General features: G+C 35.8%; 2 protein-coding genes across 4 annotated transcripts in view; one reads left to right on the top strand and one right to left on the bottom strand.

Annotated features, from left to right (window-relative positions):
- LOC136858123 (protein arginine methyltransferase NDUFAF7 homolog, mitochondrial) overlaps positions 1 to 13,502 on the top strand; it is a 213,448-nt gene that overhangs the window by 196,651 nt on the left and 3,295 nt on the right. The window lies entirely within an intron of this gene.
- The window catches only part of GCC88 (GRIP and coiled-coil domain containing 88 kDa), a 119,050-nt gene that overhangs the window by 54,441 nt on the left and 51,107 nt on the right, over positions 1 to 13,502 (bottom strand). For all 3 annotated transcript variants that reach the window (XM_067137432.2, XM_067137431.2, XM_067137433.2), the window contains one exon: positions 10,167 to 10,359. In XM_067137432.2, coding sequence (XP_066993533.2) covers positions 10,167 to 10,359 — 193 coding nt within the window. The remainder of the gene's footprint in view (positions 1 to 10,166; positions 10,360 to 13,502) is intronic.

Consider the following 13,502-nt stretch of genomic DNA (forward strand, 5'->3'; position numbering starts at 1 on the left):
ACATTTAGTAAAAAGCATGTTATTCTAGGCTGCATTAAACGCTTGTGTCCATACAAGTTGAAATTCTCAAAGGAAATCACATATATTCTTCTCACAACTTTGGCTAGATAGTACGTTTTCATATGCTTTGCAGTTCAAATATCATATTTACGTATTCATATGCTTCGCAGTTCCTCATATTTATTTGTGTCATCCACCGTAAGTTAAGCTATGTCCACTACAAGTCGTAATCATTCTTAAAAATAATATTATCGTAAGGCTTAAGTCATAAACTCTAGGTAATATCACCTTAATTCATGGGTAAAAATTAACTTAAGTGCGCATTTGGTTGCAAGAAACGTCATCACACATATCTTACTAAATTACTATCAAACATACCAAAAGTGGAAAATCTAGCTGGATGGAAGACTATCTTCAACTAAAAATCCTTGTATGAATAAATAAGTCACCAGCGATCTGTCAAGTAGCTTGAATATTATCCGAAGTAAGGTTATAAACTGTGAGAGTTCTCAAAATTATCCGAAATAATTCAGTGAAGGCTTAAATATTATCATGACTACCTGCATGACTCTTTAGATGATCCTAAACATAGATAATGACACTACTCTGTCAGTGACGAGATCGTATCCTAAGCTATGTGAGAATGCATAGGATTAAAGCTATCATTTGGAAGTGGCAAGGATTCAATAACAATCTCAGAAAGTATCACTTGGAAATAACACCTTTTCATATGTGACAACTATGACCAACTTCTCGAAGAAAATAAATAAATATCACCGTCATAAGTCCATAATTCTTATGCCATTATTCTAATATACCAATTATCATTTTATACTTCATGTAGAAAAAGCCTCTCACTAATATATATGCACATCAACTCGTTAAACTAAACGCAAATCGTGCCACAATATTCTCAAAATATCACATTAATTCCTACCGTCATAGTGTCAAGTAAAACATTTCAACTCTGAGAAATGCTATGCCATATTTCATCATAAACACTTCCTAAATGCAATCTATTACCGTGTAATCTCAATTATATAATCACACCCGTGCATTAATATCAACTTCACACTTTACGCTTCACTGATAATAGCAATAACACGAATTATTTCCTCTCACACATCATTGAAAGTACTTAGATCGAATATCACTGGGTGACTACGCCTACAAATGGATCTGACGTTACACACAGATGAATACCTACTTCCTATAACCTCATCTTGACGTTCATCTACGCACTGGTTTCGCACTGTACTACATATATCAACATTCAACTAAATAAAAGAAAAGGTTTCTTACTTACGAAAACGACTTTTAAAGGACTTAGCTTTACTTAGAGTGGTCTCGTTGTCATCTCGCCTCTGGTCATCGGAGGTTTGGCTCTCGTTTCATGGTTCCTTAACGAGTGTTTGGGTTCATCGTAGCTCCTCACAGCTGGTTACCAGTCATCCGGGCTGATCAACATCGAATTACCTCGCCATGGTCCAAGTAGCGCTGCCCTGATTTTTTTACAGCATCATAATGGAGTCTCTCATGTATGGAACAGAACAACACAATAAGTCATTCATTGTGGTCATCCTTCAATTAATACGCGTCTTGGGATGCTTATTATATGTAGGTTCTGTTGTGGTACAATTTATTTTGATAAGGTAGCTTCAAATGAGCTAGGACAAATGCTAAGTATTTATTCCGCCTGTAAAGCAAGGATGGTTTCTTTATATTTCTTTTATTGCAAGAGCACTTGACAGCTGATCAGTCTGTGTTTTTCACTGTTAAGCGGTATCAGACAAATTTATATATGTTCTGCATCAAGTCATGACGTATCTCAATTACGAACTTGATAATCTCCTTGTTGGTATTTAATTTCACGCTGCGATTAAATCTCTATAATTGGTGTTAGGCGTGTTGCCGCGTATTATGTTTCCTTTTAAAATCCGTCGTTTGGTCCAGATAAGCAGATTCTTTCAATTGCGGTCAATGGCTTCTTGCTCCTCGAAGGTCTGATTATGGAATGAATGATGAGAAAAATTTTGTTCTAATAATAGGTTTAAATAATGTCCATTTGTCATTCTTTTCCTACGCCTTCTAGGTATGGTTATTTCGGTAACCACCCGATGAAAAGATCCACATTTCTGTCCGTATTGACGTTAGATGTTTTCACATTGACATTTTGATAGCCGGAACTCCATCTTTGTTCCCACCAGTTCACATAAAGAACTGTGAAATGGCACATTAATTAATTGAGTATTTGTTGTATATAATGTAAATATGGGATATTTCTTTCAGTTAATGCATGCTGTTTGTGGATACTTTGATTTAAGTTCATTTCAAGTGTTAGATTTCTTTTTGTGCTAACCCATTTATTTGATTTCAATCACTGCAGTGATTATTTGTATGTTAGTATGAATATTTGTTACCAGACAGCCAGATTATGAAAGTGCCAGAGTGAAAAATTTGTGTTGCGAACGGAAGGTAATAATAATAATAATAATAATAATAATAATAATAATAATAATAATAATAATAATAATAATAATAATAATAATAATAATAATACTGCTGCTTTATGTGCTTTGTGTGTTCGCAAGTTCTATAATAATAGTAATACTGCTGGGTGTGTTTGCGAGTGAGAGATAATAATAATGTTCTTGAGTTGGCAAAGGAAAGTAAACTAATAATAATAATAACAACAAGATTTTTGCGTTTGCAAGTTGAAGTATAATAATAATGACAGTGCTTCGTGAGTTGGCTAGTGCAAATAATAATCAATGTGGAGATGACATGTAGCGTTAAAGAATTTAATTCGGGCAGTAAGTTTGATTTTATGTAAATTGTTGATTTCACGTTTTTGGACTTTATCTTAACCATTAAAATTTGTTTAAAAGCGATAGAGGCATGTGAATTAGAATGGTCACGATATGTTGAAAGCCCAGAGTGGTTTGAGCCCATATTTAGAGTTGAAGTCATGAGGGACGAAAATCCGGCATGAAGTAAAATTGAGCCGTACTGTTTGTAATGATGAAATAGATGAATCTCAAGGCCTAAGATGATATAAAATGCCGATTCTGGTGTTATGAATGGCAGAATCCACGCACCGAGGATTAATTTACGAATTAAATGTTTGAAGAGTTCCAATGAAAAAAAGATGGACTTCAAATGAATTGGAAGGAATAGTTTAACAATCACCAGCATTGGAGGCATTTGTCCAGCTGCGATGTCCCATAGGTTGTGAGATGTGTCTTGGGAGGACATGTGTCCCCATAAAAATAACGGCAGTACGAAACTGAAGGTGCGATCCTGAATACCGCGTTGTCACGACCGATATAAAGCAGATCTTGGTGGTTCATAACGGGAATTAACATATGTGACTGAATTCTAAAGAGTGGAAATTAAAATATCAAACTTTCCATTTTTAATAATAATAATAATAATAATAATAATAATAATAATAATAATAATAATAATAATAATAATAATCCAAGTTAATCCTGTCTTAAATCAACTGCTTAGGGCCATTTTCTCCAAATTGAGTTAAACCTGGTATAAATTAAATCCGTTTAACTTTAGTACCTAGTTTAAACTTGCGTCCATTTTCTCCACCAATTTCTGACACTCATTTAGTTTAAATGGGCGAACTGTCGTTGGCGCTAACGTTGGCTGCACTGAAGGAATAGTCGATGGCATGGTTGATTGGAATTGGCCAATCAGAGCCAAGTAATTCAATGACCGACAATTTTGTAATAATATCAGCTGTTTGTGGCGAATTAATGCTATCGAACCTAGTGAATAAAGAACAAATTTGGCGGGATATTAGCTTTAGTGATAAATAAATTGTTTACATTTGTGTGAAGTGTTGTGTCATATAATTTTACCTAATGCTGTCTACAATTTCTTGGAACGCACTTTTATTTCTTATTTTTCTCTGTCATGCTTTACCATAAACAAGTACCGTGGGCCTAATACGTGTCTTTTGATGTCTATATTGTCTTACGGAACACACGGGAACGTTGAAATATTAAAATCCTGGTCTTTCAGCAATAGGCCTATGGTATTCCTTTCCTCAGAAAATCAACATTTATGTGAATTTCAAGTAAACAAATTCCAAGCATGCTCGGGATCTATCTCCTATTAAAATCCATCGCCCTCGGCCGGGATCAATCTCACAAACCTTGGATCCAGCAGACAGACCACTGAGGATTTATTATTTGGAGATGTATTTCATAATTCCATATTCATTTATAACATAACCAAGTTCGCGATATGTTGTACTGTATGCATAATACTCTTCTCCCTATAGCATTAATATTTCCATTGCTGGTATGCTGGCAATAGTTACGATGAAACATTCTTAACTATAATTTATTCTATTACAAGTTTACTAGCAAGCATGAAACACTTTATTGTTTTTTGATCCTATAAATATATAATCTAGCGATTAGAAATTGTATACCACCGCCTCTCCTACCGTGCCGGTCAACATTCTGATGGTAAAAATATCTTCGACAAACTGGATTCGAACCGTCTAGTCATGGATTCGGACGATGCTGACCTAACGCTTTAGCGACCACAGCCACCCGGCACCGCATGAAGAGCAGACGTATTACACGACTTATGTAGGAATATTTTTATGCTTCACATTACAGTATTCATACCACCAACAGTATTTTATAGCATATAATATTATAAGGAGACTGCAATTTAAGGTCTGTGGTCCCCGTTGTTAATAAGAAAAATGCCTGCTGCATCATATCTTAAAGCAACCAGAATCATTGCTTCTAGCGAAATAGCAGTATTTCGTGCAGCTGACATTTTAAATGAATCCTTCTTCGATACTAGACAACCCTTGCTGTTCGCTTATGAATTATAAATCCATCAAAAAAACTCTGTTACATCCGATTTTCCAAGATTGTAAACTTTTGTTGGAATGTGGCTTCTTAACCTCACTTGCACATCAAAATTATTTCCTATTTAACCAAAGACTTCAATAAATTCTCCCATTTTTCTACTGCTAATACTAGGTTATTTTAGTACGTTCTATTAAAGTGCTGCAGTACTGGTAGTCAAAACTAACCCTTCTACTAGGAAAATCACAGATAGGCCTACGTTAATAAAATGTCAAGAAGGTTGAATATAAACAGCAGTTTAAACCAACAATATAGAAGGTTTAACTTTGAACCAGGTTTAAACTTGATACAAAGTTTAAACCAATATGGGGAAAATGAATGTTAGTTTAAACTCAGACTTAAACCAGATTAAAATAAACCTAGTTTAAACTCATTTGGGGAAAACGGCCCTTAGTGCCAAAGTAGACCGAAATTGTAAAAGCTTATGCATTAACCATAAATATCGCTAACGGTAGTGTAACACGTGAAATTAAGTTACCATAATAATAATAATAATAATAATAATAATAATAATAATAATCAAATAATAGGAAGAATTTATTAGATTAATTTGCGAATAATTATGGTGAGATCAATGCAAAATATTAAATCCATGATGAATAAGTGATACGATAATGATAATCTCCACTAATAATAATAATAATAATAATAATAATAATAATAATTAAAAGTTGAAGAAGCAGAAGAAGAAGAACTTGCAATAGTAATGTGAGAATAATAATTGATGAAAGGAAATTAAGATGTTTAATGGACGATGACTCATTGTTACGAAAATAATAATAATAATAATAATAATAATAATAATAATAATAATAATAATAATAATAATAATAACAATAATAATTTATTAAGAAACTGATCATTAATTTGTGCGGATAAATTACGAGGAAGAACGACCCTTCATTTGAAACGTCGGCAAGGGTTAGCATATAATCATCCCGGATGACAAATGATAATAATCAAATATAGGATTATAATTGAAATTAATGATCATAATAAATTGACGGTAATCGAAGAATATGATAATGATCAGATAAAGAATGATAATGATATTATTTAATAATCATAGGATGATATGATCGGGACAGTCGTCATGTGTCAAACTGGTCAGAACCAGATGTTGGGTTTCCATGGGAGAGATTGTTAGCGGTAGATGCGAAATAAATGCTATTGTCAGAGCATAGTAATGAACCTTTCCGTACGTCTTGTCGTACTGACAAATGTAAATATTGAGACAAGCTTCGAGTTAATGAGCTATCCTTGGCATGTTTGTGAATCTGGAAATATAGGCTAGAGTTTGTCCTACTATAAATTCCCGTTTTAAATACGATAACATTTCCACGGTGGGGGTCCAGCTCACCAGAATGTACATACCGGAAGTGTCTCATGTCCAACAGAACGAGGAGATGACAGTAAATAGTTACTCTCATGCCTTCGTCTCCGAAAGAAGATCTCGAGCGGTGAAACGTCCACTCATACAGATGTGGATTCGATCCCCCAATAACCAATGGGGCAAATTCACCAAATATTGTACACTACCAGAGTAGTGAGGTGAATCCAAGTATTATGTCGTTTCTTTTTCAGGATGGAAGTGTCCCAATGTAATAATTGTCATCATGTGCAGTTTGCAAAATAAGTCAATAAATTGCTCCTCATTGCAATTTCAATAGGAAACAGTTTCCATATCTTTTTATTGTAGTTAGTCCAGTATGCCCATGAAATTTAAGTTGTCACTTCCCACTTCCCAGTCCTATTGTGGAGTCTATAATTTGTATCCATGAATGAGTCATCCCCCGTTACCTTAATTTGCATGCCCCGTTCATCCCTGTGTTCATTTGGTGCTCCGATATATATTTTGATTGTTTTTTTTTAATTAAATTTTTTAATCTTTTACGTACTGATCACCCCTGAGATTAAGGCTAGTCTGGGACTCAGGAGGTGAGCGGGTGCACTAGAGGTTAGGGTTGTTAGCTAAAATAACACAAAGATGAAAGACATATACAAAAACAGAGATACATAAAAAACTTCAGATAAAATACAATCAACAAATGCAATGAAAATCTATGTTTAAAATGTGCGTAGCTTCAATCTTGGACAAATTTAGTTGTAACAGTTGTGAGTCCAACTGTATTTAATACAACTACTGGTTGGCTGGAGGAAATACTTAAAATTTTGAAGTCTGTTAAATGTTGTTCTATTTGTCATGCTTCTGGAAAAGGGGTATGTCTTTCTTTGTACAGTACATGTCTTTCATCTCTGTGTTATTTCAGCTAACGACCTTTAGGCTAGGTCGAAACATGTCCTATGCAGCTTTTCAGACAGACCATTTATCAAATGGCAAACGTGTATTGAACATGTGGACTTTATACAATTAAATTCTTTTAGAATTTTATCTTGGGTAATTAAAGTCAATATGGAACCAGAATGAAGTTCATTACTTGTAGCACAAATAGGGGGCGATGAATTCACTTGGAAACTCATTGATGATTGCACGACTGCAAAATTTCAGAGGGACCAAGCAAAGACAATATTCTAAAGAACAGCAGTAGTGGAAGAGTACTGCGACTTCGACCACCAAATCAAGAGGAGCTGCTGGGCCAACAAGAGAGCATCACTGAAGCACAAAGGGGCCAAGGCACAAGAGGCAGCAGATTGGAATGACACCAAGATGCTGTATTATATTGTTCGTAAACTACCAACTAAGCAGGTAACATGTTCCCATTAAGAACAAGGACAGCAAAATCCTTCTTGCCAAAGAAGAACAGGAGGCAAGATGGGTACAGCATTTCAAGGAGACTTTGAACCAACCCGCCCCAGGTGTGAACGATGACTAACACTACTGATACCACTGCTCCATTGAACACAGAGTTGGGAATGATTGAAACAGTGAAGTCAGATGAGTCAGATGCGCGATCAATGCTCTGAAAAACAATAAAATTACCAGCATAGACCAGATTCCAGCAGAATTCTTAAAGGCTGGTGGAGAAGATCTCATAACACAGCTAACAAGATTGTTAAAAGAGTGCTGACTCACACAATGAATACCTGAAGACTGGCAGAAAGATGTTATTATGAAGATCCCCAAGAAATTCAATCTCAGTGACTATGAAATGAAATGTCGTATGGCTTTTAGTGCCGGGAGATCCCAGGATGGGTTCGGCTTGCCTGGTGCAGGTCTTTCTATTTGACGCCCGTAGGCGACCTGCGCGTCTTGATGAGGATGAAATGATGATGAAGACAACACATACACCCAGCCCCCGTGCCATTGGAATTAACCAATTAAGGTTAAAATCCTCGACCCGGCCAGGAATCGAACCCGGGGCCCTCTGAATCGAAGGCCAGTACGCTGACTGTTCAGCCAACGAGTCGGACTTGGTGACTATAATAATTAACGAGGAATCACCTTTCTTTTGGCACAGTGTTCTCGATCGTTCTACTCAGGCATTTGGAAAAAACAGTTGATAAACTGTTGCAAGAGGAACAGGCTGTGTTTTGTCAAGGCCACTCATGTCCTGAACAAATCTTCATGCTGTGTAACATCATTGAGCACTGCATTAAGTTTCGAAAACCAGTTACTCTCAATTTTATCAATTTCAAGAGAGCTTTTAATAATATACATCAGGATTCTTTGTGGAACATTGTACAAAGCTACTGAATCCCAGACAGATTTATCAACGTCTTCAAAAGCCATCATAATAGCAGCTGTTGTGTGAGGGCCGACGGTGAGACAACAAACTCCTTTACCATCTATACAGGTGTCAAGACAGGGATGTATTTTATCATCCTTTCTATTTCTCCTCACCATCGATTTTATTAATGCGGAAGGCGGCAAATGGACCAAACGCTGGAATCTCGAGGAATGACCACATGCAACTCAACGACTTTGATTTTGTCAACGACGTCGCACTGCTGGTGGAAACCAGTACATTCTCTCCAAGACATGGCTAACAGCATAGACACTGGAGCTGAAACAGTTGGACTATATATTATTGCTGATAAAATGCCAACCATGTTGATTGGTAATTGTGCCATTATCACACCGATCACTGTTAGACAGCAGCCAGTTGAACAACTGAAACAATTCACCTACCTTGATAGCGTCTTACTGCAAGATGGCAGTGTAGATGTCCATTACAGAATTGACAAAGCCTCGGCAGTTTTTCAGCGCTTGCGACTCACCTGGCCCGCTTTAACGGCCAACAAAGAGACAAAACACAAACTACACAAAATTTTGGGGATTACTTGGTGAAACCAAGGAAATTACAAGATACTGAGGTGAAATGTCAAGTGTGTCTAGCTGGTCATATTCTTCACTTACTGGACAGCCGATACTCAAAAGAATGCTATGTGATGGGAGCCACCAGGAGGCAGGCGAAAGCCAAGCAGACCACGCAAAATATGGCATCACACATTCAAAGAAGACATACGGATAGTTAACATCAGGTGGGACGATATCAAGACCACCACTTCGAACAGGACTCATTGGCGGAAGCTTGCTGTCCTATGCACTTCGCACAGAAGGAACTGACAATGATGATGATCAAATGCTGATCAAACACTAGTGCTTTTAACATGCCATTAATTATTGCTATGTGATAATGCTTTAGTTTCTACAAAAGCAATATGATCTTGAAATACACAAGTAATTAAATTGTATTAAGGAGAAGGAATACCGTCACCATCATCATCACCATCTGAGAATAAAAGCCCTCTGGTGGCCGATCATCATTAAGGCATCAAGTCTCTATAGTCTGACACTGTGGTTAGCCAGTTTCCTGTTGGTAGAAAATAATTTCACCTCAGAAGAATGGCTACCAGTGTAGAAGAGGTGATGGCATACCATTTATAATCACTATGTTGTATGCTAAAAGCCTGGATTCAATTCCAAACCTCTCCATAGTGTTCATACAGAGTGAGGGCAAACGATGCTGTTGATGGCGATTCATCCATTGAATGACACTTTAAGACTTGAGCAGATCCCTTGAAGTAGGCTATGTTCAAACACTGGGTTTTACCCTCTCTCTACCTCATCATCATCATCATCGTCATCCCACACCCAAATGCACAGGTAGCCTACGGGTGACAAATAGAAAGACCTGCGCCAGGTGAGCAGAACATGTCCTCTGAAACTCCTAGCACTAAACGCCAAATGATAAAATAAAAATAAAAAATAAAAAAAAGTGATAATGAACATTTAATACACTCAGAGGATGAAGAAAGCTCAAGGTTTTTATTCTATGGACTGTGCACAGTACTAACCATGGAGATCAATGGGCTTATCTGCATTCTGGTTGGCTAAAACTAGCTGTTCTCGTAATGCTTGTATCTTCTTTACAAGGGCTTGCAGATCCATGCTAACATCAGCTTCACTTCTCTCCTTGAATGGTTCATTCTGTTCTGATACTTTGGATGTCATTGTGGATTGCTCCAAGTCCAACTGAGCTATATGTTCCTACAACAATAATAAAACAGATGCTAATTTATGAAAATATTCTAAAGAACTCAAAGGAATTATTTTCACAGAATAATGAACCAACATCTTTCATCTTGACAAACCGTACCAGAAGCGCAGCTTATTTTTATTTCATAATTCATGCTGAAACTGGGAGGTACCAATGAGTATAAAAGTCAAACATTTACTGGTTACAACTGATAAGCATAAACTGCTATGCATGATAATGAAGTTGTATGGAGTAGCAAGGCATTAAAATTTAATTTGCACTACAAATTAAAAGTGGTTACGAAACACAATATTACATGAAACTGGAGTAAATAGAGAACTTTGTAAATTAACAAGACTTCATGATATCGAGAGAAATAAAGCTCCAAAAGTGTTATAATGATGATATTATGAACCATTACTACACATTTATCATCTTATTATTCTGATTGTAAATACAAAAACAAAAGACAGTGCTACTGTACTATTCTTCTTCTGCAGCTTATCCCACACTATGTAAGGCTGGTGTTTCTAATGAGTCTCTTCCGTCATTCTCTGTCCTCGGCTACTTCAATATTAAGATTAGGTCTTCTCGCACCAGATCCATCTACCTGTATATACATGTATGATGGACCACCGTGACTAGTTATTTTAACATTGTAAACAAACCCTAGATGACACAGACTTCAAATCTTACCACATCTTAACAATTAACACAAAGCAGTTCACTTTACAACGGAAAAATTAAATGTATCCTCCTAATTCAATACAAAATATAATTCCATCATTAGATGGAGCAATAAAATTCAAACATGTTTCGACTCATTTAAGCCATCTTCAGTGAAATAAGGGGGGTTAAAGTAATCTACATAATACAAGCTAAAAATGTGCTAGAAACCTAATGAAGGACAAAAGAAAAAACAAAAGAGACATGATGGAAATAAAAACAATAACAATATACAATATTTACATCACTAGATGGAGCAATAAATAAATCGCTGCGACAAATTCAGTGCAAAAAGGTGTATGGTCAGGAAGGTAGCGACAAAATAGAGAAGTTGTGTTAGAGAAGTAACAGGTGTATGGTAAAATGTAAGTGGCCATAGTGGAAACCGTCAATGAAGTTCCAATCTGTAATGGAAATACTAGCTTCTTAGATGGAAGACTGATATCCATTGAGAAAATGAAGTTGTTAGAAATGTCTCCTTGTGTTGTATGTGGCAAATTCGTGTCAGTCAGTCAGTCAGTCAGTCAGATTGTTGATATGCCACAGTCAGTAGTATTAAACAGCCTGTTTTATTATTTCAGGACTAGTTTCAGTCCCCATTTAGGACCATCTTCAGCTAACATACACTAACTATAAAACTTATAAATAACACACATACACAGAAAAACATAACATTCATATTTCTTAAAAATTCACACTTCAGTAAAATTTCATTTCATCAAAATCACTTAATACTTGGCAGAAATGTTTATCACTGATGAGTCCTAAATGTGTTTCTTACAATTTATTGTTCACCGTTTTGAGAAAATATTTTGTCTAATTAAAGGGGTATGTTCTCACATTTATATCTATGGAAAATGTCAGTCTTTTTCATACTGTATGTAAGTCTAGTAGTGCTGATGCAAGTGTAATGGGTATTAGAAAATATTGAGCTTGATTAGTAGGTATTATTATTATTATTATTATTATTATTATTATTATTATTATTATTAGTGAGGTGTGGCAATGAAGTTGTTTACATTTGTTATTATTTATGTAGTTATGTACAGACTTGGTACAAATTGTGGTCGTATCATTTATTATTTGTGTATTGTATGATCTGTCTTGTGTAACAAAACATGTGAGGTTATGTCACGATACGTCTGCTGTATGTATATTAATAATACTTTATTTAATGTAAGAAGACATAATTAATAGTATATAATTTATTATTACCTATATATATGATGTATGAATGCGATGTAATATTGTGCAGCACAGGGTAATAGTCTAAAACAATGCATCTTTGTCACTAGAGTTTTATAGGATGTTCTATTCATTTGTACATAGGTTATTGGAGACTCATGAAGATACAAGAAAACATGTAATGTCATACTTTTCTAGAAGCCTGGCCAAACAAGGTATATATAAACGGCTATCTTGGGAGTTGAGCTGTGTTGGTGGTTGGTTTATATGCTATTGTGGCAGTCTTCTTCTTCTCCTTCTTATTCCTCGAGTCAGTCAAGTGTCTTGTTCAAAATAGTGGTTCATTAATGTGCATATAATATGTAAATAAAACAGTGTACACAATTGACAGCATCACGTGTGTGCGTCTTTGTGATTACGCTAGCGTAGTGTTCTTAAGAACCTAAAACCTATTGAAGCTGATGTATTAATGATATATTGTGAAAAAGTTCCTTGTTAATGAATAGATATTCAACACTTCCTCATGTAAATCTATTATAAAGTCCTTTTGATTGAGTTTGTTGGAAAATGAATTCTGTATTTATTTTTTTTTTTTTTAACAAGTTGTTTTACATCACACCAACACACATAGGTCTTATGGCAATGATGGGACAAGAAAGGGCTAGGAGTGGGAAGGGAGCGGCCATGGCCTTAATTAAGGTACAGCACCAGCATTTGCCTGGTGTGAAAATGGGAAACCATGGAAAACCATCTTCAGGGCTGCTGAACCCACTATCTCCTGAATACTGGATACTGGCCGCACTTAAGCGACTGCAACTATCGAGCTCTGTAAATTCTGTATTTAGGCTCTGTACACACTCTTACTTTGATGTTAATACGTTATTGCTAAATTAATGTAACATAGGGCTATTAGTTCGTGAGAGAACATCCTTTACTGTTATTGCTTATTTTCATATATTGATGGCTGCATAGGAATTAGGAGACCAGAAAGCGTTGAACGACTGTTGTATGAATGTAGGTTGAAGAAGAAAAGTGGATGCCTGTAAGGGAAAAAAAATTAAGTAAGTGTGTGATAGTGATATTCTAAATTGAATTAGTCTTTCTGTCAGTATGTACTGACTCTCCTTGGCCCGTGTTGACCTGGTGTCAGAGATGTTGAATGTGAATTGTTTATTCCTCCTCTGCACAAGGTTTATTGCTGCGTAGATTCAAAGGGAGAGTGGGGCCTTTGTTATGCTGATTT

This window comes from Anabrus simplex, chromosome 1 (genome assembly GCF_040414725.1).
Source record: "Anabrus simplex isolate iqAnaSimp1 chromosome 1, ASM4041472v1, whole genome shotgun sequence".
Lineage (NCBI taxonomy): Eukaryota > Metazoa > Arthropoda > Insecta > Orthoptera > Tettigoniidae > Anabrus > Anabrus simplex.